This window comes from Lycorma delicatula, chromosome 1 (assembly GCF_047948215.1).
Source record: "Lycorma delicatula isolate Av1 chromosome 1, ASM4794821v1, whole genome shotgun sequence".
NCBI classification, from domain to species: Eukaryota; Metazoa; Arthropoda; class Insecta; order Hemiptera; family Fulgoridae; genus Lycorma; species Lycorma delicatula.
The window spans coordinates 294,261,143-294,288,736 of record NC_134455.1 but is presented as its reverse complement, the minus strand read 5'-3'; the positions used below and the strand labels follow the sequence as shown (position 1 = coordinate 294,288,736).

General features: G+C 33.2%; 1 protein-coding gene across 1 annotated transcript in view; it reads right to left on the bottom strand.

The window, feature by feature from the left end:
- ND-B16.6 (NADH dehydrogenase (ubiquinone) B16.6 subunit) overlaps window positions 1-25,363 on the bottom strand; it is a 28,838-nt gene extending 3,475 nt beyond the window's left edge. The window contains exons 1-3 of the mRNA XM_075379622.1: window positions 25,142-25,363; window positions 16,387-16,537; window positions 10,156-10,389 (exon numbers count right to left, since the gene is read on the bottom strand). Of these exons, the coding sequence (XP_075235737.1) occupies window positions 10,182-10,389; window positions 16,387-16,537; window positions 25,142-25,232 (450 nt within the window). The 5' untranslated portion in view covers window positions 25,233-25,363 and the 3' untranslated portion in view covers window positions 10,156-10,181. The remainder of the gene's footprint in view (window positions 1-10,155; window positions 10,390-16,386; window positions 16,538-25,141) is intronic.
- Window positions 25,364-27,594: the final 2,231 nt, after the last annotated feature.

Below are 27,594 nucleotides of genomic sequence, written 5' to 3'. Positions count from 1 at the left end.
GTTATGAGTGATCATGCTCCTATCTGTATTTAACTGCAAATATTTGATTTCTTGACTCGTTTATAGTTCCGACCGCCCATCTGGTGTCCTGCCTCCCCACAAGCCAGAAATTTGGCCTGCTCCTTGCACTCTGACTGCTTGTGACCTACACCACCGCGGTTAAAACAGTTCCTACTGCGATCTGGCCCCTTGCACTGTGCCACAGTGTTCTTGCTCCCAGCAGCATAAGCAAGATGTATCAGACTGCCAGAGGTCTAATTGGCAGGACTGTCATCCGATAAGCAGTCTCCTTGTTGAGGTCAGTTTACTTACCTCCCTGGCCGACAACAACATAGTTGCATTTTGGGTTGTTGCCAAACGCCGGTCTAATTGACATCACCCTGGCAGTCAACATCCCTCCCAGTGTTTTCACGACGGCTTCCTGAACTTCTTCCTTGGTAGCCTCCGCATCCAATCCCACATGCACCATGGCCGACTTTAATAAAGGCCCCTTCTCCAGCACTGTCACCTCTGGCAGACACCAGAGATGCCCCTTCTCTGAGGTGGATCTCTACATCCTTTCCCCCTAGCCCTTCCTAACAAGAGAGGATGTCCTGAGCCATTACATTCCCCACAGACACCTTGACCAGCCGGAGAAGTTCTGCGTAGGTGGCTTTCTAGCATCTTACAATTACTGTCGCTGTTTTTTGCTGCTCCCTCACCTTGGGCCCACTGCTCAAGGTTACCTTTTAACCCTGGCGCCTTGCCCAGAACTCCAGTGATTTTGATGAGATCACCCAGTTTTCCTCTTGTCATAGCCACAGCCAGCTCTTGTTCCCCATCCTTAGTGACCCTATCCAAGGGTTAGAGGATGTGGTTCATGGAGTCTACACTCTCTCCCTCTATACTACCACATATTTCTCCCCTTCATCCTCCAGATCCATCCCATCCCAGAACAAGTTACCACCAACATTTCCTGGAAAACTGTACTAGAGGGGAGAGGTACCTCATTGGCACCTGGTGCAGCTTGACATATGCCCCGTAAACGGGGTTCGCTTGTCGCCCAGTACATCAAGGATGAACACTACCACCCAGGCATCATCCTCTTTGAGTAAGTCTGCCTCCTCTATGACCCGTTCATAGGCCAGGTACCACCTCCTTCAGTGCTGCTGCCTCATCAGCCTTCAGGAGTTCTTGTATTGACACCAGACCAGTCTGGATCGTCAGTGTATTTATTCACCTTCTCAACATGTGTGGAGAGGTCTTCAGTTACTTCTGCGACATCTTTCACCTGTAGAATGAAGCGCTTGGCCACCTCTGTGATGCTTTCTTGGTGGTCAGATTCACCTTGCAGTAAGTCCAGCCACCTCTTTCATCAGTGTCACCAATTCCGGGCATCCTATGTCCTTCGACTTGCTACTGATTTCCCTCCTTCTCTTCTTGAGCCTATCCATCACTTCTCCACCTCCCTGATTCTCTTGTGAGATATCCACATGCTGGCAGATGGGAACGACTCATGGTTTTCTTACTTCCATGGAACACCGCCTCTTCTTCCATTTTTACCAAAGCCTACAACAGTGATCTTAGACCTCATGTATCAAACATATAAGGATTATAAGTCAACAAAAGATTTAAGATTAAAACTAAATAAAAGATTAATTTTGTTTCAGAAACAGCTTAGATACAAGGGAGGTTGTTTTACCCCTTAAATTAACAGGCAAAGACACTTGCCTGCATTGCCATGTACAACTTAAATATTTTACATATGATATTTAAATCTTACAGATCTACAAAATTTAAGGACTCTGAGATGCATTTGTTAATACAGACAGGTAAAGTTGTCAACTGTACGTAGTCATGTAGGGTCATCTGAGTAAATTATATTGTTTTTTAAAAATATTAATATTATTTTATTTTTTGATACTTAAAAATGAGTAAATTTAATTTACTCATTTAACATTTTAAAAATAAATTTTTATGACACTGTATTATAAGTACATATAGTTTATAGCTTTTTATAAAATTATACCAGTTTAATTACACTGCAGAAGGTGGTTTATGTAAATGCACAATTGATTATCCTCCATGCATCCATAGTTAAAATATAAAAATATAACTTTCTACAAAAAAAAATTCAAAATGGCAAGCCAAGCATGCAATTAATATTTTATACATATTTTTTTAATGGTATTAACTAAAGAGAAAGAGAGAAAATTGATAACGTAATATACAAGGCATTTTTTTCGCTTATTACAATTTGATATAAAATTGTAATAAATAGAAATAGAAAAAACTTTATTACAACAAAATAAATTTACACACTATTTTTCTACATATTCACCTTTCACTACAATACATTTTTGATATCTGCTTACCAACTTCATTATTCCATTACTGAAGAATTCTCCCATATGTGATTTAAACAAATTAATTACTCTGTTTTGCAATTCCTCTTCATCTTCAAATTCTGCGATGCAAGCCATTGTTTTAAATGAGGCCAAAGGTACTTACTCATTTAGATTAATATAAAGGTAATTAATCATAAGGTCATGCATTATTGTGGAGAAATGAAATCCCATTGGTTAGCTTCCTGTGCCTTTTGTTTTGAATTGAAGTCAAAGTTTTTAAGTGTTTCACAGTACGTATCAGTATTAACTGTTCTTCCACGTTTAAGAAATTTAATCAGCAATATCCCTTTGGTGTCCCAAAAAATTGTAACCATAAGCTTTTTCATTGAAATTTCTTCCTTAAACCTTTTGGGCTTTGTAGATTATGAATGCTGCCATTGTACTGATTGCTGCTTTGTCTCAAAATCTGAATACGATATCCATGTTTCATCACCAGTCACAATGTGTTTCCATTAATCATCACCATTTTCATAGAATCTCATAAATGTTTGACCTGAAGCAAAATGTTTTTCTTTGTGTGTTTCTGTAAACATTTTTGGTACTCATCTGGAACAACTTTCTGTAACCCAGTTTTTCAATTAAAATGTAAATTACTGACTGTGAAACAAAAGGACGAACAGTAGAGCTTCTGTTTTCATGGATTTTTGCCACATTTTCAGTCAATTCATCTGTGATCACAGTTAGCTGACCACCACCATGTTCTTGTGAACATTCATTCTTCCTCCGTGAAACAAATGACACCATCGGTGAACTTTACCTTCGCACATAACACTGGGTTCATATAAAACGACAATTTCTCTATGAATTTCAGGAACAGATTTGTTTTTTGCCAAAAGATATGAATTACTGATTGCATTCCACAACTCACAGGATTATTTATTGTAGCACTCATTTCAGCCAGGCTATACACAGTAACTAGTGTGACAAACGTTTATCTATTGTTGCCAATGGATTATCGTTGATGTAAACAAACATACTACATTGACATCATCAATTTCCACTACATCTAATAGCAGCAAATTGAAAAACCCTTACTTAAAAAACAGGCCTAGTAATACTAGCTTCTTTCTTTTGCTTAAAATATGGGATGTTGGATCGTTGAGACCCATCATCCCGTATTTGAAGGAGATGGATGAAGGTTGATGAGAAATGATGTAAGAGTCAGTGGGTGCATAGTACCAGTCACCTAATTTACATTTGTGCTATGCAGTACTGAAACAAGTATAACAGTTTAGATAGCCAACACGTTTGAATGTGTCATTTCAGTTGCCCTTACTCTAATGGCTGCTGCTAAACAAACTCTATACCGTCAGAAGACAGTCGAGAAAGTTGGCGGCTGATCTGCATCATTGACCAGATAGAGGTTCCTGGCTTTTATGAACTGTACAAGATCAGCACCTCTGGGATCAGTGAGTGATGAACCCCAGGTGGAAGATTTGGCGTTAGCATTCAGAGCAACCACTACTTTGATGCCCAGGAGACCGTCCACAATCCGTCCCAACTTCGCCAACAAGTCATCAATACTCCATCCAAGCTAGAAATATCCTGACACCAGTACAACATCGAGTGTACCCCTCATTAATCACATGACGATGAATTGCTCGTCAGAAAACTGAGGCATCAAAAAATAAACCTAAAAATTTAACATCAGGAGAAATAGAGATTAGTGATCTGTTGAGGAAAATTTACAGAATGAAAGGAAATCACAGGCGAGAAAAGACTATACATTTTGTTTTCTCAGGTGAAAAGGTGAAGCCAATAAACTTAGACCAAGCTTAAAGGAGAGATAGTCTCTTTGCTGTGGTTGTTGAATTGTTGAATGGGACATAGTATATATAGCAAAATCATCAACTAACGAACATGAAATATGGAGCTGCACACATTTAGTAATACTGTTGATGCCTATAGCAAACAAGGTGGCACTTAATACAGTTCCTTGAGGCACTTCATTCTCCAAGGTGATGCTACCTGATAAAGAATCTCCAACATGTGAACACAGAAAATTTGGTCATTTAAGAAACCCCTAATAAATCAAGCATATTGCTCTTGACTCCCCATTCATTAAGGGTGTTTAGAATAGCATGTCACCAGGACATGTTGTATGCCTTCCAGATATCAAAGAAGACAGCGATGAGGTGCTGGTGAAGTAGGAAAGCGTTTTGAATAGCTGCCTTCAATGACACTAAATGGTCAATAGAATATCTACCTTGGCAGAAACCACACTGTTCTGGAGATATAAGAACATGTCTCTCTAAGTACCATGTAAGCCTGCAGTTCACCATTCTTTCTTCATCACCTTGCATTAAACGCTTGTAGCTTGAGTTATACGCTTTGTTTTTCCAGGTTTAAGTACTGATATGACAATGGTTTTTGACCAAACAGGTGGGAAGTCTTGTGTGGAGAATAAATCATTATAAATACATAATAGGTGCTTAGAGCTGAATTAGGAAGGTGTGAGAGCATACCCAGATGAATGTTGTCAGGTGTAGGGAAGTGTCAAGTGTATGTAACAACTCGTGAAATACAAATGGAGCATTTAACTCACCAACGTTTACTTTAACCAATTCACCAACGATAATACTTTCATCTGTAACTTGTGCCTCTGAAATTCGTTAGTATATGATGAGGTGAGAGACACTGAAAGGAAACAATCAGTTACGTTACTTGCCACTGCAGAAGTAGCTGAAAGGACTTCTCCTTTCAGTCTGAGAATAGATTGTTTCAGTGATCTACAAAATGTATGGAGAAGCTTGTCCACATATTTCGTCCACGACTTCTTCTTAGCATCTAAGAATTGCCGATGACACACTGCTCTAGCCTTATGATACAAATTTTGATGTTCATTTGTTGACCTGCAGTTAAATTTTTGCAGTACCTGCCGCAATTTCCTAATAGCATTTTGGCAGTCATCATTCCACCAAGGAACGGCGGGACGTCTATGGAGTATATTACCAGACGTTTATGGAATATATCTATTAGCATTGCCAAGTACCGTAAATGCGATAAGGGACATCAAGGGTGTCAAGGGATGTAAACGAGATAAGTAGATCAAGGGCGACTGCATCATCAACACAATATAATGGGAAGGTTTTATGCTGTCTTGTCTTAACTCTGTTTATCATATTCCTCAAGAGGAGCAGAATGATGAACCCCAGGAAATATAGTGCATTGAAGTCTCCTACTATTAACGATGGCGATGGGATTTGTGTGAATCCCATCCACACAAATCCCATTTATGTGAGATCACAAATCTCCAAGGATGGAGATTTTAACAGCAACAACAAGAAGGTGAGTTAGCTAGTGGTATCCTTGTAGTTGACACCTCAATCTGCATGAAAATAACTCCACCACTCTCTCTACTGTCCACGAGAGTCATATATCTCACAGAAAAAGCCTCTGGTTGTTACCCGTATCTTGTTGTAGAAGAGACGTTTCTTGGAAGCACATTATTGGTTCATGTGCACGCATCACTACTCAATGCAGGACTGAAGACCTCAAACGTTCCACTGGATAATGCTCATAAATAAAAGTAAATATAAATATAGAATTACAGATAAATATTTAAAATAAAATTAATTGTATGTGATAATCTCAAATGCCCTGGGATGGATGGTTTTTTAACCACATCCTCCAGTGTACGAGGTGATTGAGGAGGAAATTCTGAAGAATGGAAGTTACAGGTTACATCCCAGAGGGGGTGGTTGTGTGGGCGCCCTTAACAGGGAGCTTATTAGATGGCTTATTGCAAGCTGTATTTACTCCTGTCTGTAAAGGTAAAACTTTAGGGACAGGAACTTTAAGAGGATCCCTAGTGTTAGTTTCACTAGTTATTAATTAACTAAATAAGTTAATTAATTTAATTTAAAGTATAATATTAATAATATAAATAAAATGGCCTCCAATGTTTCAGATGAGACCATATTTAGGCATTAGCTAGCATTAAGACTCGATACAGTTATCTCTAGCTTGGTATCAGAGATCAAGGCCATAAACAACTTGTTGCAGGCCAACACCAAAAAACAAGTAGGAGATAAAGGAAAGCAGCACCCCCTCCTCAAAAGCTACTGATGACCTCCTCCTGTTCAAAGGAACTAGAATGTGTTGTCAAATCAAAAGAAAAAACTTAGGCTGCCACCCAGACAGCAAGAAAGTTGGTAAGCGCCAAGCTATGTTCCCTTATTTAACACGGGGAGCAGATGATATTGTGAGCCTTGTCTGTAGGAACTAGCTAGTGGATTGCTTTGAGAAGTCTTAATCTGTTTACAATTACCACGGGCCACAATGACATGAGGGGTTGTCAGTGACCTGGCAACCAAAAGTGTACTACATCAGACCTTTGTGGTCTTTATAGACTCCAAGGGAGACAAGTAATTGGCCATCAGCAAGGTGCAGATGCAGTTTCCAAAATCATTGGGTATGGAGAATGGATATACGACTGGGCCGGGTTGTCGAATCCCATCCAACAAGATCAGGTTTTGTGTTCTTTGCCTCACAGAATATCTGGCAAGACTTCAAACAGGAAGTTTGTGGTTTTTGTCGAGGGATTGGGCACTTACAGACTCAACAAATCCAGAGTATCTGCTGTACAAGACACAGGTAAGACTGATTATCAGTTCTAGTGGACAGTCATTTGCTGACCTCTAGTTAGTTAAGCATGATATCCCTGATAAGAAGACGAAAGACATCCTGCCTGTAAAGAAAGGCAGAAAAAATAAAATACAGATCAGCATCAAAAGTGCAAACAATGCTGCTGAGTTGCTATGTGAGGCCATAAGGAAAAGGTTGTGGGATCTTATGTGACCTTCAGAGAGAAGGTCAATGAAGTCTTTCGTCCGTGTGAAGAACTTAGCTGAGAGCATGTCCTGAGATGTGCAAGAGGGCATCTTGCATGCTCTTGGGGACAAAACCTCAATGTCGGTTATGTCCCTAAAGCTGGCTTCTGGCAGTACCCCAAAAGGTAACTGTGGCTCTGTCTGTGGATGCTCCTCATAAGCTCCTGCTATGGGCAGCATCCAAATCAGGTTGGTCAGCTACACATCGCCAGACTGGAAGAAGAATCCAAGTGCTTAAGATGCTGGGATACAAGCCAACTTGCACTTTGACGGCACTGTTGTTTAGTTGCCATGTCTCGCGAATCTGTTTGTTTGATGCTTCTGAGTACTGCCTGTACAGTTTAATGGTGGAAGTAGGTAGACAGTCAGCAAAAACCATCTTCGTAGGAGGTGGTTTTACTGCTAAAAACCCGCTTTGTTTGACTAGTTTGGTAAGTTAGAGGTGTTGTAGCAGCAATGGAGATGGAGATGCTGGCCCAACATCCAGCAAGACACACGGAATGCTATGATAATACTGTAAGGTGGAATGCATCCCATGTTGAAAAGCAGCAAGGAAGAGTCCCATACTACTATGGGGCATGATACCACATGATGCCTATAAGTTTCCTCTCCAAAAAAAATATATATGATTCTATATAATGGAACATACATACAGATATAATGCAACAGAGAAAAGTATTATTTTCAAAATTTTGTTTACAGATTATGCAGCAAAAAAGAATTATAGACTTGGAAAGGCACTTGAGCATAATGTAATCAGTATCAAAATAAAGTAATTAAAGCTAAATAAAATAATTAAGGCTACTAAATAAAGTAATTATTTATTTTATTTTGTTTTTATTATTGACTTTAGTTTTAACTTTTAATTTAATTTTAGTAAATGACTTCTTATTTATATATATGCAATTTTTAGTTTTATTTCTATGATTTTCTTTTGATTTTAATTTTGAAAAGTATCTTTTAACAATTTAAAATTTTAAATCCTAAATATAGTATAGGATGACTTTTAATTTCAATTTTAGTATGTAATTTGGTATGAATGATTGAAAAAAAAATTATATGGAGCAACTGATGATGCGAGTAATTTGCGAAAGTGCTCTTGCATGAAATTTGGAATAAGATAGGTAGGTAGTCACCCTATTATATTTTATTTTATTTATTAATTCTGTACTTAGATTGATCATATTAATATAATATAACACACACAAACTACCCTATCAATTATTAAAAAGACAAGTAGCAACAGTACAAAAAATTATTTAGTAGAATAAACTGATATCGTCTGCAATGTTGGCACCCCTGACAAATACAATCTGCTTGAAAAGAATCACCATTAACATAAGAAGTTTCTTTTATTTCAAATATCAGCTCTGCTTGAATCATGCATAGTGGAAGAACAGGGTGCTGTGATAAGATTTTTATTTTCTGAAGGTACAAAACTGGCTGAAATTCATTCTTGGGTAAAACAGTATGGTATAAAGTGTATAAACCATACAAATTTTTTATAAGAGGACTGAACAGCTTAAATCTGGGAGAACAAATGTCACCAATTTTTATCATAGTGGAAGCTTTGTAAAATCATATAATTAATTTTATTCATAAGAACAGACAAATAAAGGTTAGGCAAACTGTTGAAATTTGCAGCGAGAGTATTAGCACTGTGCACTTCATTATCCATGATTAAATCATGTTCAAGGTGGGTTTGGAGACAGCCAACTCAAAATCGCACATACTGAAATCCATCTTTGTATGTTAAGTTAAACAATGGCTTTTATTTAGTAGAAGATAATGCTTTTTTAGACTGCATAACTTTGAACAGGAATCCAAACATCAGAGTTTGCTTGCCAGGAAAAGATTCAAAATCTTAGGTAGTAAAGTGATATGATGCTTGGGACTATAAAAGTCCAATTTATTGCCATTATCTGGCAGAATAATGTACAATCAACAGAGTACTAGAGTGAAAGCTAGAAAATACAGTGAAACTGTAATAAGAAGGAAAACAACCTCATTCTCTCTCAGAAGGCATAGTTCTTCTACATGATAATGTATGCCCCCTACCAAGACATAGGAAGCTATTCAAAAGTTCGGTCAGAGGTGTTGCCATATCCACCTTGCAATTATGATCTTGCAAAATCAGATTTTTGTTTGTTCAGTCCTCTCAAAGAGTTTTTACATCGTATCAAGTTCAGCAACAATGACCAAGTCAAGAATGTGATACAAGATTGAATCGAACACAGGAATAAGAAAGAAAGATGGAACAAGTGCCTGAATGTAGGATTGATTATGTTGAAAAGTAGTGCTTGTTTTAATGTCATTGAATAAATAATTTTTTAGTTATTTGTCTACCTATTCAACGACCCTCATATGTGTATGTATTTTCACATACGCACAAATAAAATATAAATAAGGATTTTTTAGTTGATTGTTATCAGAATGGACATGCAGACAAAAAATGGAAGGCCATTAGATTACGCTCCAACTCAGGATTAACTGTATCTGGAAGAGGACTGACAGAAAACAATAATAGGATAATTTATGGAAATATACCAAAAATTTATGAAATTTTATCTACTAAGAAAAAGAAAACAACTGTGTTCTCTCCTACAACAATGATATTTCTGGAATATTCAGAATGGTGAAGAATACGTATTTATCAAAAATATTTAAAATTGCATTCTACATTATCTATGCCAAGCAGTAATAAGCAATGTAAGATGTGATAACACTGAGAACTTTCAATGTAATAATAACAACAGTAGATTATTATTTTCCAAATAGTAAACTAATTTTAATAATAACTGTAATAACAAAACAAATGTATAACAACTTTGAAGCAAAAATAAGCAGACTTTTACTGCATTTAAAAGCAACTATGACAAACTTTTACTACATTTAGTAATATTAAATTTAAAGCTTTAATAGTTCAGTCTACTGACCTATTTCATTTTTATAAGATGACACTTTATGAATATGATCTGAAAAGTGTATATTTGAAAAAATCATTTGCATGAGCATGGGCATAAAACTCATAATGATTTGGAGGCAACAATGTATCAGGTCCCTGGCTGTTGTAGGGTGGTTTACCAAACCAAGTACCGACTTCCCAACCTTCAACGTTCTTCATTAATTCAGCTTCCTCCTCACGATTTTTTCGAACCTGTTTCAAATATCTGAAAAAAAATGTTTCCCATACAAATATAATAAACAACAGCAATATGAAACAGCGTTATGAAATAAAAACAAGCTTCTGATTAAATAATATAGTAGCTACTCTGAGAAAATGTAAAACTGTTGTAAAATCTGAATGGTTTCAATTAATAATTAACTTTATTTCATATCAAACCAATTGAAATATCTCATTTACCTGGACTTTTATAGGTGAAAATGGTAAAGGGGCTTATAATAAACGTTAAAAAAATAAATGCAAGAGCGGGGGTGGTGGGGGGGGTTGAAAATGGTATTATTGCGATTTCGGGGAAAGTTGATGTCAAAAAAATTTGTGGTTATTTAAGACACAGAAAAGTATACTTTCACGAAGTTTCGTCAAAATTAAATTATTTTCGTGGAAATGAAAAATATAAAACTAAAATAAAGATTTTTGGAAGAAATTTTGAGGTTATGTTAAAAAGTTACCTCTACAAAAGTTGTAAATTTTTGCACAATTATAACTTTTGTATTGGAAAACTTTTTTTTCAACCCCCCAAATCACCCTCCACCATCTTTGCTCACACATTTATTTTTTTTTAGTTTATTATAAGCCCCTTTTTACCATTTCCACTTATAAAAGTGCAGGAAACAATTTTTTCTCTAAGTGTAATTTGGTTGGACTATATGTCAACAGCAGTCATTTGTTGGTTCTTCACATTAAATTCTCTTTTTTCATCACTGTGTGAAAAGTGTATCGACTACAGCCTTCAGAGTATAATCTATTGCATTTAGAAATGTAATACTTATTTTTATTTCGTTGTCTAGCAATTTACAACTAATTGATGGGTGTCTGCATAAAAAATGTCTCATGAAAATACTAAATCTAATATTAAAAAAATTAACCTCAGTTACAAAAAAAATCAAATTATGATTTTAATAGCTATAAAAAAAAAACATCTTTTAAAAATATGGAATTACCACATTAAAACAATAATGAATGAAAAAATAAATAAACATATGTTATATCTAGATGATTTCACAAAAATGGTCTCTGGTGGAATGCTTTATATTTATGGTTTCATCTTTTGGTTTATCCATTAAAGGGTTTATTGATTACTGCAGTGGTTCCTGAAGTATGCTTCTTGGCACCCAGGGACAATTAAATATACACAATTATCATAATTTTATTTCCATTTTCAATTCAATGTCACAGGTTGTGACACACAGCGAAGCTGGAGTAAACTACTTAATGTTTGCGGAAGCCTATGTAAATGGTTAGTAGATGATGTTAATACTAGTCTCGTTGTTCTTTGTGTTTTGTAAAATATTCTGGTACTTTGGGTTTATATGTTTAAATAAATGTTGGTTTCACATGGTGTTAGTGTTGAATTCATTTTGGAGACTGCATCAACTGAATTTTGTTGTGATGAAGTTGAAGTGAAGCTTTTGAAGTATTTTTTTTCTTGTATGCATTTTTAAAAATGGATCAGTTTCTATTAACAGCAATGAACATTGTAAGAGTGAAAATGAATAGGGCAAATTGTCAACCAGTAGCAAGAGTGTGAAGAAATATAAAAAGTATTTATATACTTTTTATATTAGACCATACTATAGCAGCTGGTCTATGTTCACCAGCTGCTATTGATACAGTAAACATTATGATCAGAGAGTCCATTTAGGAAGTTACTTTCATAGTGTTTGTTCAATAATATTATCAGCAAAAGAGCACAGCTTGTAGCGAAGGACCTCAATAATCAAAGAAATTTGGATTTTTTTTAAGCTATATGAGGCCACATATAATAATAATAATAATGTTGTTACTTACTTGATTTGCTACGTATGGTTTTTAGATGGCAATAACATTTGTAGAAGACCTTCTCTTGTGTAAAAGTATTTACTAGTGGAAAAGCTCAAGACTTTGTTCACAAGTCTAATTGTGAATAATGCAACTATTCCTTATTAAATAAGGAAGCACTTGTGCCAATATCTCATTCCTACATTGAACCAGGTCTTAGAATACTTAGTGAATGCAGTAAACTTTATAAAACCTAGGCTGCTGAAGGCAAGATTTTTTAAAAAGATAAGTATTCTGATATCAAATTCAAATACATATCTTTATTGCACAACAGCACTTTGCACTACGTTTCTTGTGGTAATTTATTGTAACAAAAAATTTATATTTTTCTTATAGAATAGGAACACAAATATACTAAACATTGTGCTGAATGAAGTTTTTTTTTTGTTGTAAAACTAACATATTAATGTGACACTTTTTAAAAGTTTATGTTCTTAAATTTTCCCTGCAGGGAAGTAACACGGACATTTTAAACTTGATTGAGGAAATTTTAGCTTTTTAAAAAAAACTAAAGCTAAGGAAAAGAAAAATTGTTTTATGATGTTAAAAGGAATAATTTTGGAAGAATGGGTTCCAAGAGGTAAAATGAACAATCAGTGCTGTAAGAAAATTTTAACAAAGCTGAGAGAAACCATTGGAACTGTAGAACAATGGTATCCTTCTTCATCAGAACAATGTGCCTGCCCATATAGAACTTTCTGTAAAGCAGTTTTTGGTCAACAAACACATTACTACACTGGAACATTTTCCATGATTACTAAATTTTGTACCTTGTGATATTTTTTCCCTAAAATGAAATCTGCATTCAGAAAACAATTTTGAATCGGTTTAGGAGGTTAAAGAAGAAAACAGCAAATGTATTAACAGCTGACAGAAACTGATCTGCTCAATGCCTTTCACCAGTAGAAAACAAGAATGGAGCATGAAAGTGCAAATGGGGGCAGTATTGTAGAGGACAAGCATTTTTTCTTGTATTGAGGAGTTACTTCACACTTTTTGATTTTTGAGTGGTAGAGGGTAGGAGGCCGAAAAAAAAGGGAGTTTTTCCTTGTTTTAAAGGCCTTTGCGAGACAAGCAACAGAGTAACAAAAATATTATATTCAGACTACTTAAAACAAAATGGCAACCACAAATGTGTCATTACGTTAATTAAAAATTGAATAAATTAATTATTAAAATTCTTCAAATACTTCTTTTAAATAAACTTACAGTCTGCAAGACTTTTATGTAATTTAAGTAAATAATAATTTGCAATTTAATTACTTTTTCATGTGTAATTAATTATACTTCTTATTTTAAAAAGTCCTATAATCTCATGAATTAAAAACATTGCTTACAACATTATTTCAGTTAAAAAATATTATTCTTTTCACCTTATATTAAATGTTCAAACTGCCCTCCTGTTCCTCAATGCAGTAATACAGACAGTGCTCAAAAGCTTCTCTCACACTGTGAAATGTTTCTAATAAAATCTTTTTACATTCTATCTCAATGCGTTCCCTTAATTTTTCGAGAGAAGTTGGCGTGAGCTATAAATGGTTGATTTTAACCCCTTAACCTGTTAATTATGTTGATCATTAATACCTCCTAACTGCTTGCATTATTTGATTAATTGAAAGCCAATCATGCTCTTGAACTTTAACTGAATGTATTTCAGTTTATATTCATGAAACCACTAGAAAAATTTTAATATAATTACATAACTTAACTGCGTAATATTATGATAAAATGCGTTAAAGGGTTTAAAATAAATAACTACTTTATAACCTTAAACTAAAACAAGAAAACAATTCACATATTACACAAACATCTGATGTAGATGGAAGCAAAACAAAGTTCTATTACTGCATTTTTTTTCAGAAAAACTAAACTAAAATAAAAATATACAACATGAACCCCGCAACAAATCAGTAGAAAATCACTAAAACACTCATGTACAAAAATAACAAATAAACTATAAACCAAATGCGTATGAAAGTCAAACTAGAGAACAACTGATTGTGAGAAACACATAATGAATTAGAAAAATTTTGTTCCTTTCAGACTTTATTATTATTCATTGTATGATAGTAATTATAGAGAAAAAACATTTGAAAACCACATTGGCTTTAGTCTAAGATCTTTTAGTATAAATTGCAGTTGCTAGAACAGAGAAAATGACAGCATGACAGAAAGCATAATATTATGGCAAAACATGTTAAAGGGTTAAATGCCCCCACAGGAAGAAATCAAAGGGATTCAGGTCAGGAGACTTGGCTGGCCATTCAATGCTACCATGTCAATCTAACTGGAAAACACAACCCTCATGAATAAAGATTGTCAGTTTGGTCTACAAGCTATCTCAATCAAATGTTGAGAGCTGGAGTTATCTCCTTGTTTAGCAGAGCATCGTTACTATTAATGACAAATAGTTCCAAAAAGTGTGTCACCTACTATTCCAGACCATACATTTAACTGTCTGAACCCTGGGTACGACTTGAGTTTTTTCAGGATAAGTACCTACTAGTAGGTCTGTTAACTACCCTGTATAACAATATGTTGAAGCAAAATTTTAATGATTTCAACTCTCCTGTTGAAATTATTTTCTGTAAGTAAGTTCTTGTACTAATTGAATCTTGTATGAATTGTATTGTTTTTTTTAATACTTTTTGCACTGACCACCTTGATAAATTATTTTGTAGAATCACTCTTTCCATTGCTAATAATCCTTCAATAACTTTTTTAAATCTAAATTAAGCTTTTTTTTTTTTAAATTTTGATTTGATTTCTTTAATCTTTTTTATATTTTAACCTTTGTAATTTAAACTTTTTTAAGCTTTCTGATAAAAAACAAAAACATCCAAAGATATCACTAATGTAGTTTTTACACTTCATCTATTAGCAAGCTACTAATCACAAAATCAACAATGAGCATAGTTTTGAAAATGCAACTTTTGTTTAATTGTTGATCAGCTGCTGACTTTGCCAATTTATGAAATAAGAATTACTTTCTTGTAAAATAAAATTTTCTTTCCTAAGAAAATTTTAATGTTAAAAAATGAATAAATGAATTATTTAATTATATTAAAATTCAAGACTAATTTTAATTAAAAGTAGCATTTGAAAAATTTTAATAATCAATTTTTTCAGTTTTTAATTAACGTAATAAAAATAATAATAATAGATTATAATAATTTTTGATACTCTTTTGCTTGTCTCACAAAGGCCTTTAAAACAACAAAATCCTCCCACTTAAAATTTGGCTATTTTGGATTGTAGTTTTAATTGCATCATTTTGCTTGTTTCATTGAGCTTTTACAAAGATATATCAAACCATGATTAGTCCCATTTGAACATTTTTCACTGCCCCTCATCACCAGGCACCCAAAAATCAACAAGAGAAATATACGTTCATTTAAGTAGCCCTTCAGTACAAGGAAAATGGTGCAAACCAGCATTCTTCCTTGTAAGATGACTTATTTATCAGTTTGTTGTTAGACATCCCTGGTGTATCATTTTTTGTTAGTAACAAAAATTATTTTATTTATTTATATAATAGTTTCCTGTTACCAAAAATCTTTAATAATATGTTTGAGTGCTTTTAGATTAGTAATCCAGTCTCAGGAACATTATTGCCTTATAATTGTAATTATTTACTTCACAAAAATTATAAAAATAACTATAATTAAAGGTAAAATAATGTCAATGTTATCTGTCATGTCAGTATGAAGGTCTCAATTGTTATGTTCTTTTGATTCTTAGATTGGTTATACTGCTTCATACTAGTGAACATAACACAATTGAGACCTTCATACTGACATGATGGATAACACTGATATTATTTTACCTTTTGATGATCATCTGTTATTTTTATAATTATAACACATCAATGTTCCTTAATTTAAACAAAAATTATGTCCTTCAAAGAAAAATAAAAAGTTTTTTTAGAAAAAAAAGGAAATTATAAACTGAGGGTTAATATTTTTATTTGTTTCATGTAACTATTAATGGTACTTCTAAAATTATTCCTACAAAAATGAATTTTTGAAGTTAATTTTCTACATGGAAGTCATTAATCATTAAAGAAGATTTTAGTTACAGCCTGAAGACTAGATATGAATATCTAGAGATAAAGATAAATGACATATAATATGAATTGTGGTAAAAATCTTTTTCATTAACTTACGCTCTATCTCTTTCTGCTGTCAACATAGGAAGCAAAGCAAACATTGAACTTCTTTGTTCAACCTGTTGTCTTTCAAATCTATCGATTGACTTTTTTGCAAGATACAAAGAACCAAAAGATGTAACAAAATACCCCAATACCAAGAGATATGCTATTAACAAAACAAAACAGAAACATAAATTATTAATGTATTATTTTTCAACAGTACAAAAAGAAATCATTCATTGGATTGTGTTTTAAAATAAATTCATATAGACAAATTTTTAGTAAATTAAAAATCCAGATATAACAAAAAAAAAATTTAATACTTTAGAAAAAGGTTTGTATTAAATTAGATACTCTATTTTAAGGCACAAAGGATAAAGCTTATAAGGACCATCAGTGTCTTATTTTTAGTAAATTACCCAATGATCTAAAAGACCTTCTGATTATTTAAAACTAAATTAAAAAGAATTTAAAAAAAAAATAATATAAGATAATAAATTAATTTCTTTCTCCCGCATTTCCTGCAGAAGTTTCCTGTCTGTTCTTTCCTTCAACTTCCACTCTCTGTTTCTTCCACTTCCACTCATTCTGTTTTGGCTTATCTGTTCTTTTGCTTTTTCCATATGGTTGACTTGCCACTGGGTAACTAACAATTGATGGTCCCAATAATTTTTTCACTAGGAATTACTTTTTCTGTTTTTTGGCATCTGATAATTAAAATAAATTTATTCTAATTTTTTTAATTTTTATAAAACAAAATTTGTTTTCTATTTGTTAATCCTTCATTTCCCATGTGCTCCTCTATTCCCACACACTTAAGTTAATAACTGTTATATACAAATAAAATAATCGTTAAACATGAGATTCATATCTATCTTTTTCTAGATTTTTATAAATATTATTGTAATAACTACTGTAAAAAAAAATATCATCTGCATTAGTATGAAAGAAAAAATTAAAAATAAAATGACAAACTCGAACCAAAGACCTCTATTACGAGATTGGATGCTTGCCATTCGGTTACTGCCACTGTAGATAATATTCAAATAAGCTGCTTGAAGCACTGTAAGATCTTTAAATGGAGTTTATTCCAAATTGGAAACTGCCATTTTAGACTTCCTTCTAGTCTGTAAAAGAGCATCAATAAATTCTGTTGTAAGCTGACCACCTGCCTTAATGAGATTGTAAACATACATCTTTATGACTGTAATATTTCACTTAATACTATGAATTTAATTCCACATAAAACTTTCTCAGTTAGAGCAGAAATTTCTTGAGAATACTAAATGTGAAAGAAAAAACAAATCTGCAAGTGAAAAACCTAATTTTATAAATAATAATATAGTCTACCTATATCCTGGTCTCGTTCTAGCTAATGGCTGGGTTTGGGTGTTAACAAGACCTCTCCATCTTCTATCTTCTCCTCATCTTGCTGCCATCTGTATCCCCTCTTCTCTACACTGTCTCTATTCCCTCTTTTCATCTCTCCTTCTAGGACATCCCTTGGTCTTCTTCCATTTCAATCAATCTCTAGTCCCTGGATCTTCTTTGGTAACCTCTACTTGTCCATTCTTTTAACATGTCAATACAATCATAATCTTCTTTCAACTCTGTTCCTCATGTTCTCCATACTTAATTCCTCTCTTATATATTCATTCCTTATCCTATCTCTGCCTTTTAATGCTCTGAGGAACTTCATGTCTCCTGCTTGGAGACTACTTCAATCACTTTTGTCATCTTTCATGAATCTGCACCATATTATACAATAGGCATGTAGTATAATTCATACAACATGATTTTGGGTTTTGGGTGCACACCATATGTTTTTACCACCTGATACAAATTTTTCCTTTTTTTATATTTCATCATGTAGCCTACCACCCTCGGTTTCAAAGGTTCACCATTCATTCAATACAGTATTTCTTTCTATATTCCTATCTCTTCCAAACACCATTAGATCACTCTTTTCTTGGTATATTTTAAGTCCATATTTTTACATGATACTAAACCATGCATCCAACTGGGTCTGTACATCATCTGTTGTTTCACCCCATAACATCATATCATATCTTTACTTCTATTGGTTCATCAACAATTCTTCCATTCTATATTTGCATCTTCTTTGGTATCTTAGTTTTCTTTCTTTTATTCCTTATAATTCTATAAAACATTTTCTTTCTTCCCTTTATGTTATCCAATCTATTTCCAAATTCTTTCCATGTTTTTCTTTTTCTCCCTAAATTATTTTCTTGGATATGATGCGGGTCCTTAGTAACACCAACTGGGGGGCCGATCGGTCATGTATGTTGCGGTTTTACTCCCTTGTTCGTTCCCGTTTGGATTATGGTTGTGTCGCCTATTCTTCAGCTCGACAAACCGGACTTAAGATGCTGGACGGTGTGCATCATTCTTTTGTTCGGCTTGCCACAGGTGTGATTAGATCGAGCCCTATCGCAAGCTTACTTGTAGACAGTGGTGAGTCATCACTTTGGAATAGACGAGACCAGCTTTTGTTGTCTTATTTTGCCCGTCTCAGCGGACAGCCAAATCACCCAGCTTTTGACACAGTTCATAGGAATCCTAATTTGAGGAAGTATGAGGACTGTCCAAGTTGTACTGCACCTGTGGGTGTCTGTACACGACGTCTGCTGCAGCGTATGAATGTTGGCACTCCCTCGTTCCTTCCATCATGTCCGTGCTCGAATCCCTCGTGGAGAATAAACCATGTGAATTTTACGTTTGATCTTACAATGTATGATAAACGATCAACACCACTTATTGTTTTCCAGCAGATGTTTCAGTTTCTCCTCACCAAGTCGAACCCAGACGTGGTGGTATACACTGATGGGTCAAAACATGATGGTAACGTTGGTTGTGCTTTTGTTTTCGATGAACAGACTTATATGTTTGGCCTACCCGGTATTACGAGTGTGTTCACCACGGAACTACTCGCTGTGGATAGGGCTCTAAGTATCGTTGGCCCTAAATATAGGAGCATTCTTATTTGCAGTGACTCTTACAGTGCTCTCCAGGCGTTGGAAAACCTTTATTCCGTACATCCTGTCGTCGTTGGCATTTATGATAAAATCGCTAAGTTAGATAAACGAAACAGGGGGGTAGGTTTTTGCTTCAGCAAAAACCTAGCCCCCTGTCCTTATCCCTAGCCACATTGGAATTCTAGGTAACAAGAGGGCGGATTCTGCTGCGAAAGAAGCGTGTATTCAGCCTCCTTTAACCACCCGAGTTACTACCTTTGATTTTATCAATCATATAAAACAATCACTGCGAGCAAGGTGGCAAAGTGGCTGGATGGCTGCCGTCGATAATAAACTTCGATGGATTAAAGATTCAGTGTTGCCGTGGGGCACTTCTTGCAGGAACTCTCGTCGTGAGGAAGTGGTCCTTTGCCGGATACGGTTGTGGTATACGAGGATCACACACGAATATCCAATGTCAGAAGACCCACCCCTGTGCACACGATGCAACTGCCGCATGACTGTGCACCACATTCTCGTGGACTGCGTATATTATGTGGCGTTGCGTCGTCAGTTTAATATACCTAGCAGCATTCGTGATATTGTGTGCAATGATGGCGGGATTTTGGAATGGATGTTTCTCTTTTTACATAGTACTGGGTTACTGCAAAGGATTTAATATACTCATATATGTTTTTCTATAAAGAGAGTTTTTTTAATAATTTTAACCTTTATTTTCGATTTGATTTTTTGGTTCTATGTGTTTAATTTTACTATCCGGGGAGGGGATTTTTGCACAACCCATCGAAGTTGGGTAAGTTTTTATACTTTCTTTATTCTATTATTTTAGCTTTTATATTTTAACAACTTTGTCTGTGGTATTAGTTTTGGGTTTTATTTTGCCTTCTTGGCTTGTTTTAATAAATTTTTATTATATGGTTAATATTACGTTTACACCTTGTGTGGTTTATTATTTTGGAGTTATTTTACCCTTTTAATAACAACTACCGGGCGATGATAATGCCCAGGCATTTTTCGCCCACAAATGACAAAAAAAAATTTTTCTTACACTGTGTGATCCTTATTCCTTATAATTCTATAAAACATTTTCTTACTTCCCTTGATGTCATCCAATCTATTTCTGAATTCTTTCCATGTATTTTTCTTTTTCTCCCTAAATTATTTTCTTACACTTTTTCAGAAAGATACATCTGTGATCCTTCTCAGTCCTGGTTTCACAAAATTTCCTCCAAGCTTTGTTCTTTCCTTTTACTGCTTGAACTGTTAAATCATTTCACCATCTTGTTTTTTTTTTCTTCCCAGATTTTTTTCTGCAGACTGCACCACTGTCTCCTTAAAATCTGTCAACTCTACCCATCTACTTCTTTGACATTTCCTGCACAAGTTTCCTGTATTTTTCAGCCTTTGTTCTGTCCTTAACTTCAATTCTCTTATTCTGTTTTGTCTTTTCTGTTTGTTTGCTTTTTCTGTACAGATAACTTTCCACTGGGCAACTAACAATTAATCAACAGTCCCAACTCATATTTTCACTAGGAAAGTTTATTAGATTTTCCCCATTCTCAATCTACTATACTTTTAATCTTCCCATCAGATGTATCAAGTTTCAGGGTGACTCTCTCTTTTCTTAAATCAGCTGTTAGCAATCTTTATTCTATTTCTATGACATATATCTAGAAACATCTCCCTCTCTCCATCCCTTTTTCCATACCCAAAAAATCCAAGAACCTCTTCTGTCCTTAGCCTGTTAGTACCCATATGAGCATCATCATTAAAATCACTCATCACATTAACATCTTAAAGATGCTCTTCTAACTCATTTTCAAAATTTAATTCTTGATTTATCCATACATCCTAACTGTGGGGTGCATATATCTAAGATTTTCAAATTGTTCTTTTAAAACTTGGTTAGCATTATATCAATCTGATATGTATTTAACATCATATATACAGTACAGTCAATACAACATAATCTTGTCCATCATCACTACAACTCCACTCTCTCGCGCTTTCTCATCACACCAAAAATGTTCCTCCTTCGAGATCTTTTTCCCCCCTCGTACTTTCTACTTTGTCTCGCTCAATTCTAGAAATGTCAATCTTCTCTCCATCATTTCAGTTAGCTCTTCAATCTCTTCCCTCTTTTTGCATCCACAAAACAATTCCATATCTAATATGAGACTTCTTAAGACCATGATGTAAGCTGTATTTACTTTTTCATTTACTTGGTCATTGAATGCATTTTAAAATATACATACCAGATGTTATAATCAGTTTCTTTTTAGATGTTCATGTGCAGAATGTAAATTTATTTGGCAATTTGTAGTCAGGGAATGAAAACCTTTACCTTATCAGATGACACCAATACAATCTATTAACTATTCCTTAGTTCACTTACATAAACAAGTTCATTCATGAATGGAAATAGTTTCATTTGACTGAGGTATATCTAGTTTACTGTAAAAAATTCTGAAATTTATATCCTAATTTAACCTTTAATACTTATCACTTAAACTTCAACACACTTTTTTTCTGTTACTCAGTAAGTTAGGCAAGACACATTTCAAAAAGAAATATTTATAACTCCAATTCTTTTACTTCTCACTCATAACATCAAAATTTACAGTTAACGGTTCAGAAAGATACAAAAAAATACCATTCTTTCTTAAGTCTTATCTTTAAAAACCTTTTCCACAAAATAAATTACATTAATTTATGATACAGTAATCTTTCAAACATGATCTTATAAACATTTTAGAAACTGATGACTAGAATACTGAATTATCTATAATTAATGGTTCTAAACCTTTCTTCCATATGAACTGGCTTAATTTTTTAATTTAGTTTACCTGCTTTACCCTTACTAAAGGAATCACTTAACAAATGATAGAATGGCTCCATTAACAGTCTTTTACTTTTAATTACTAATATGAGTAGCTCTTATTAATTTTTTTTGGAACTACATCATTGATTTCAGTTTATTAAGTGTTTACACTGAAAAATCAAATGTTTGCAAAAACAGGATATTTATTAGCATTTAAAATATGCATTTTCTGTTAAAAATGTGTTCAAATTACTTTTTAAGAATAAATTGAAGATAAGTAATAAGGTCTGTAAAAACCACTGCAAAAATTTTAATTATTGTATCTACAGTGTTCCAATTTGTGCCTGACATAACAAGAAAACTGTACTCACTGAGTTTGCATCAATGTATTGCTTCAATTGGTTCTACTTTTTTTCTTACAAGAAAGATCATGATTTTATTGTATTTAAATAAAGCTGAAATGCGACAAGAGATTTTTTTTGTGAATTAGAAATATTCAGTGGTGTATGTGTGTGTGTGTGTGTATGTGTGTGCGCATGCACGTGTGCATATTGTAGTTGGTGATATTTAACAAATATTTATATTAACCTCAAATTTACAATTTAATATTACAAAATTGGTACTTACGTATTTACACCACCGCAGCTACAATTTTATTTAAAAACAAAGTAGTCAATCGGATTTCAGTGGAAAATGGGCCAATATTATTAACAAAGATTCAAAACAGTCTCTTTATTAATTTTAATAAATGGTTATTTATAATAACCATATTAAAACAATATTTGGTTAAATATAATTTAACCAAACTTAACCTACGCTCGCTAACCTTGACTAATTAACAGGAGTGTTTTGATTATTTAAAAAATAAATAATTGCAATAATTGTTGAATTTATTAAATAAATACTCAAAAAATTACAGTGTTAATTAGTCAAGGTTAACGAGCGTAGGTTAAGTTTGGTTAAATTATATTTATAAAATAAATAAATATAAATAACCATTTATTAAAATTAATAAAGAGACTGTTCATTTTCCACCGAAATAGATTGACTACTTTGTTTTTAAATAAAGCTGTAGCTGCGGTGGCGTTAATACGTAAGTACCCAAAATTTACCAATTTGTACCATTGGTTTATTTCTTAAAAACCGTGTTATCAAACAATCTATACAACAACAAAGATGGTATCTAATGCATTTCAGATTTGACTGATGAAGACAAATATATTATTGTACTAACGACTGAAATTATCATGTTGGTTTTAACATATGCTATAATCACAGTAATATTAAACATTATTCCATTATTATTAAGAAAATGACTTAAAACATTTTTGAGCACCACGAGAGGAGGTATAAAAAAATTATTGTAAATGATCAGTCTTATTTCAAAAAATTTTTGATTTCCAAAGAAGTGAACAACAAACCTTGACAAAATGTTTATCCCCAATATGCAATTTTTGTAAAAAAAGTAAGAAACGTTGATGTAAATGAAATTGAGCAACGATCATTCAATAACTGGAATTACATTCTATTGAAATAATAAATAAATATGGTTTTAGATGACCTTGGTGTTCCTCTTTAAAAATGTAAAATATTATAAATAGCAATATTACATATACATGCACTGTATGATTTAAGGATTGAATAGGCATATCTTTTGCTCAATGAATTAGCTCTGTCAACATTTCTTATTTAAAAAGCTCTAATAAACCATTGATTTTTATTTCATTGGTAAGCCTGCAACCCTTTATTTATTTACAACACAGACTTCCTGGATACCAACTTTACCGATAAACAATTTTTTTTAAATGGATTTTTTCAGTAATACAACATTTTTTTATAAGAGAAATATTTGTTAAATATTTTCATTAATCATATTTTTAAACTATATTATCATTAACTACCTTAAGAAGTCTAGAACATGAATTATTTTACCAATCAATATTTAAATCTCCAAAACACAAGATTCAAATTAAATAAGGTAATAACAAACCTTCATTATTTTTTTCTAAATTGAATACAATCTTATTCCATTTAAAAAAAAGTCCCCCAATTTTTACATTTATGTTTGGAAACTGCAATTTGACACAGTGTAACTTAATGTTTTCAGCTTATAATGTGCACAATATACTGAAAAATCTCTCGTTCTCCATTCTCCCCAATATGTTTTTTGCAAAGTCTCTCATGTCCAAAGCACTAATTTTATGTCTACTCAAACTTTAATGTTTTTAACTTGGATAATTCACCACATAGTATGCTGCAAATAAAGGACATGGAGTCAAAAACTAAAAAACATTCATTATTTTCCTCATAGTTTACAATAAAATTTAATAATTAAAAAATGAAGTTCCCAGCAGATAATTAAGTAGTTAAGTTTTTCTAAAATAGCCATCATACATTTTTCTATAATCTACATACATTACTGGATTCTCCAAAACAAATCTAAGTTTTACTTAAGAAATAAATTATTTTTTAATGTAATGGGATTTTCTATGAACACTTTCAGGTAACCAAATAGTTTAAAAATCTAAAAAATTCATAGCAAAAATCTATATCACAGTCAAAAAGAGTTTTAGAAATCTTTTTAGGGCAATAACAGCAAATATACACAAATTTTTATAAAAATCAGAGATGGTGGATTATGATGACCTGGAATGTCCCATCTGTTCGTAGGTTATTGTAAACAAAATCATATCGAAGCAACTTAAGACACTGTGCCTAAAAAAAATTATAGTTAATTCCTACTTTGCACGATTAATTTATTTTGTATTACCTCATCTTTTTTATTTTTAATCTTTTACTACATGAACTAATATGTTTAATTTGTATTAGTTTAACTGTTTCTTGTCTTAACTGCAAGTATATACATACAAAATGTATATTAAAAACTGTGTACTAATAAAATTTTTAATTTAGTCAATTTGCTGAAAATATATATTTCTGTTCCAATACTTACGATTCATAAACTGTTTCGCTGGTCGTCTACCAAAGTTTAGAGGGTTATATCCACCGGGAGGTGGTAATTCTTGCCTAACTGTGCTTTGCATTTCAGTGATATAAAATATTGTATCTACTTTCGAAATTACTATTCAGCTGCAATCAATTTAAGAACAAATTGCTGAAGGGCAAAAAAGGCATGAGTACTTCTCCATCTCATAACAGCTGATTAAAAACTTTATTATTGTCGAATGAATAGATTATATAGATATTTGTACACAGAATAAATCAGCGCTCCTATTGTAGAAATGGAGAAATGATATTTAGAGAAGTTAAAAAATACTCTTTTCCTGACTGTTATGTACTACCCGTACATACCTAACATAAGATACTATATTTATTCAGAAAATTTTTTAAGCTTAAAATTTGTGGCCTCTGAAAAATGTATCAGCAAATAATATGATTACTGATGGGCGCCTTCTAGTCCAGTATTTGTTGTTTGAATCGCACCTATTTGGGAAATTACCTTTCTGTGATTATTTTTTTATCTACTTTTTAGCTAATTTCAGTAACATTTTAAATGACTATGACACATTCTCTTCTGATGAAGTGCGAGTCATATTCTTTATTTCTTTCTGATCCATGGTGATGTGTAACATAATTTTATTTTTACCGTTTACAATCTCAACTATCTGCTCGATATATTACAATGTTTGCTCTATACTCTAATAATCTATTAACACTACCCACCCTACATTAGTTGGAAGGCGATATTAAGACTCAGTAGACTCTCTACTTTCCTTTTTGATTTCATTTCAGATCTCTAGACTTGTTTAATTTTCAACATTCTATTACAATAAAGCATTTTAAATACCACATTTCCTTTATTGTCTTTTTTTCCTGTTTAGCCTTCGGGAATCACCGTCAGGTATTAATTCAGAGGATTATTGAGGAAGATATGTATGAGTGTAAGTGAAGTGTAGTTTTGTACAATCTAAGATCGATCATTTCTGAGGTGTGGGATTAATTGAAATCCAGCCACCAAAGAACACCAGTATTCACGATCTAGTAATCAAAAACTTATAAAAGTAACTGCGTTTACTAGGATTTGAACGTTGGAACTCTCCCCACTTCGAAATCAGCTGATTTGGTTAGACGCGTTCACCACTAGATCAACCCGATGAGTTTTCCTTTAATGTCTTTTTTCTGTTTAGCCTCCGAAACCACCGACAGGATTACTTCAGAGGAAGAATAAGGATGATATGTGTGAGTGTAAATGAAGTATAGTCTTGTACAGATCTCAGGTCGACCATTCTGAGATGTGTGAAACCTAACCACCAACGAACACCGGTATCCACGATCTAGTATTCAAATCCGTATAAATATTTTCCTTTATTGTCTATGGTTTACTAACATTACGTTAGGTTTTCTTCCGTTATCCTCTCCCATTTTATTAATGAATTACTGAGTTTGTGATGATTGTCATTTCTTTTACAATTTGTACTTCTATAGTAATTAATGATATGCGTGTTACAGAGAGAAAGAGAAAATATGACTATATTACATTAATAGAATGACACATTTTTGATATGCCAACTAACTTTTTTCTTACTTATTCATTTCACGAACAACTAATTGTTCATGAAAAAGATGATTGACGACTAATTGCTCCTTTTTATTTATTTTACAGTGATAGGGTGTTAAGTTCCTACTTATTTGTGTTTTTTCCGTATTAGTGAATGTTCCCGATAGTATTTTTCGTATGCAAAATATATCTCGTGAAAAGAATACATGTGTTCAAATTTTCAAAAATTATGGTATCCTGTCAGCAAATAAATTATGTAGTCGCGGATACAAAATAGTTTTGAAGTTTTCAGAAAACCGAAAACAATAGTGTTGTCACAAAAGGGATGATGAGCTAACGTTCATCTACGTCCGAATGTATAGTTCCAAATATTGTATTTTTTAACCTCCGGCATCACCATTAGGTATTTACTTCAGATGATGAGATGAATGAAAATTTTGTAGCGTCAATGTCATGCCTGACTGGATTCGAACCTGGGATCTCCAGATGAAAATTATCCCAAATATATAGTTAAATTCTGTGAACGTGAACTAAAAAATGCAGTATATTTGTTGACTACAATAATTACCCAATGGAAATAAGTGCAAATAAACTTTTAAATAATACCGTGTTATTGGTAATCATAGAATAATGACTATCGAAATTTATTACTCTATGTTCGTTAAAAGAAAATACGACGTCGGATGAGTACCGCAAAAGCAATGGTGTTTCGGCGAAAACTGCCGCAAAACATGAATGAATTATGTATGCTGTTGCTGACCGAAATGCGCAATCGTTACTGATAATCAGTTTCATCGCACCGGTTGTAATTATTTCATCAGTCTCCGATCTACAACGGGATACGAAATTTGAACCGTACTTATGTAATATTGTTAACGACTAAAAAA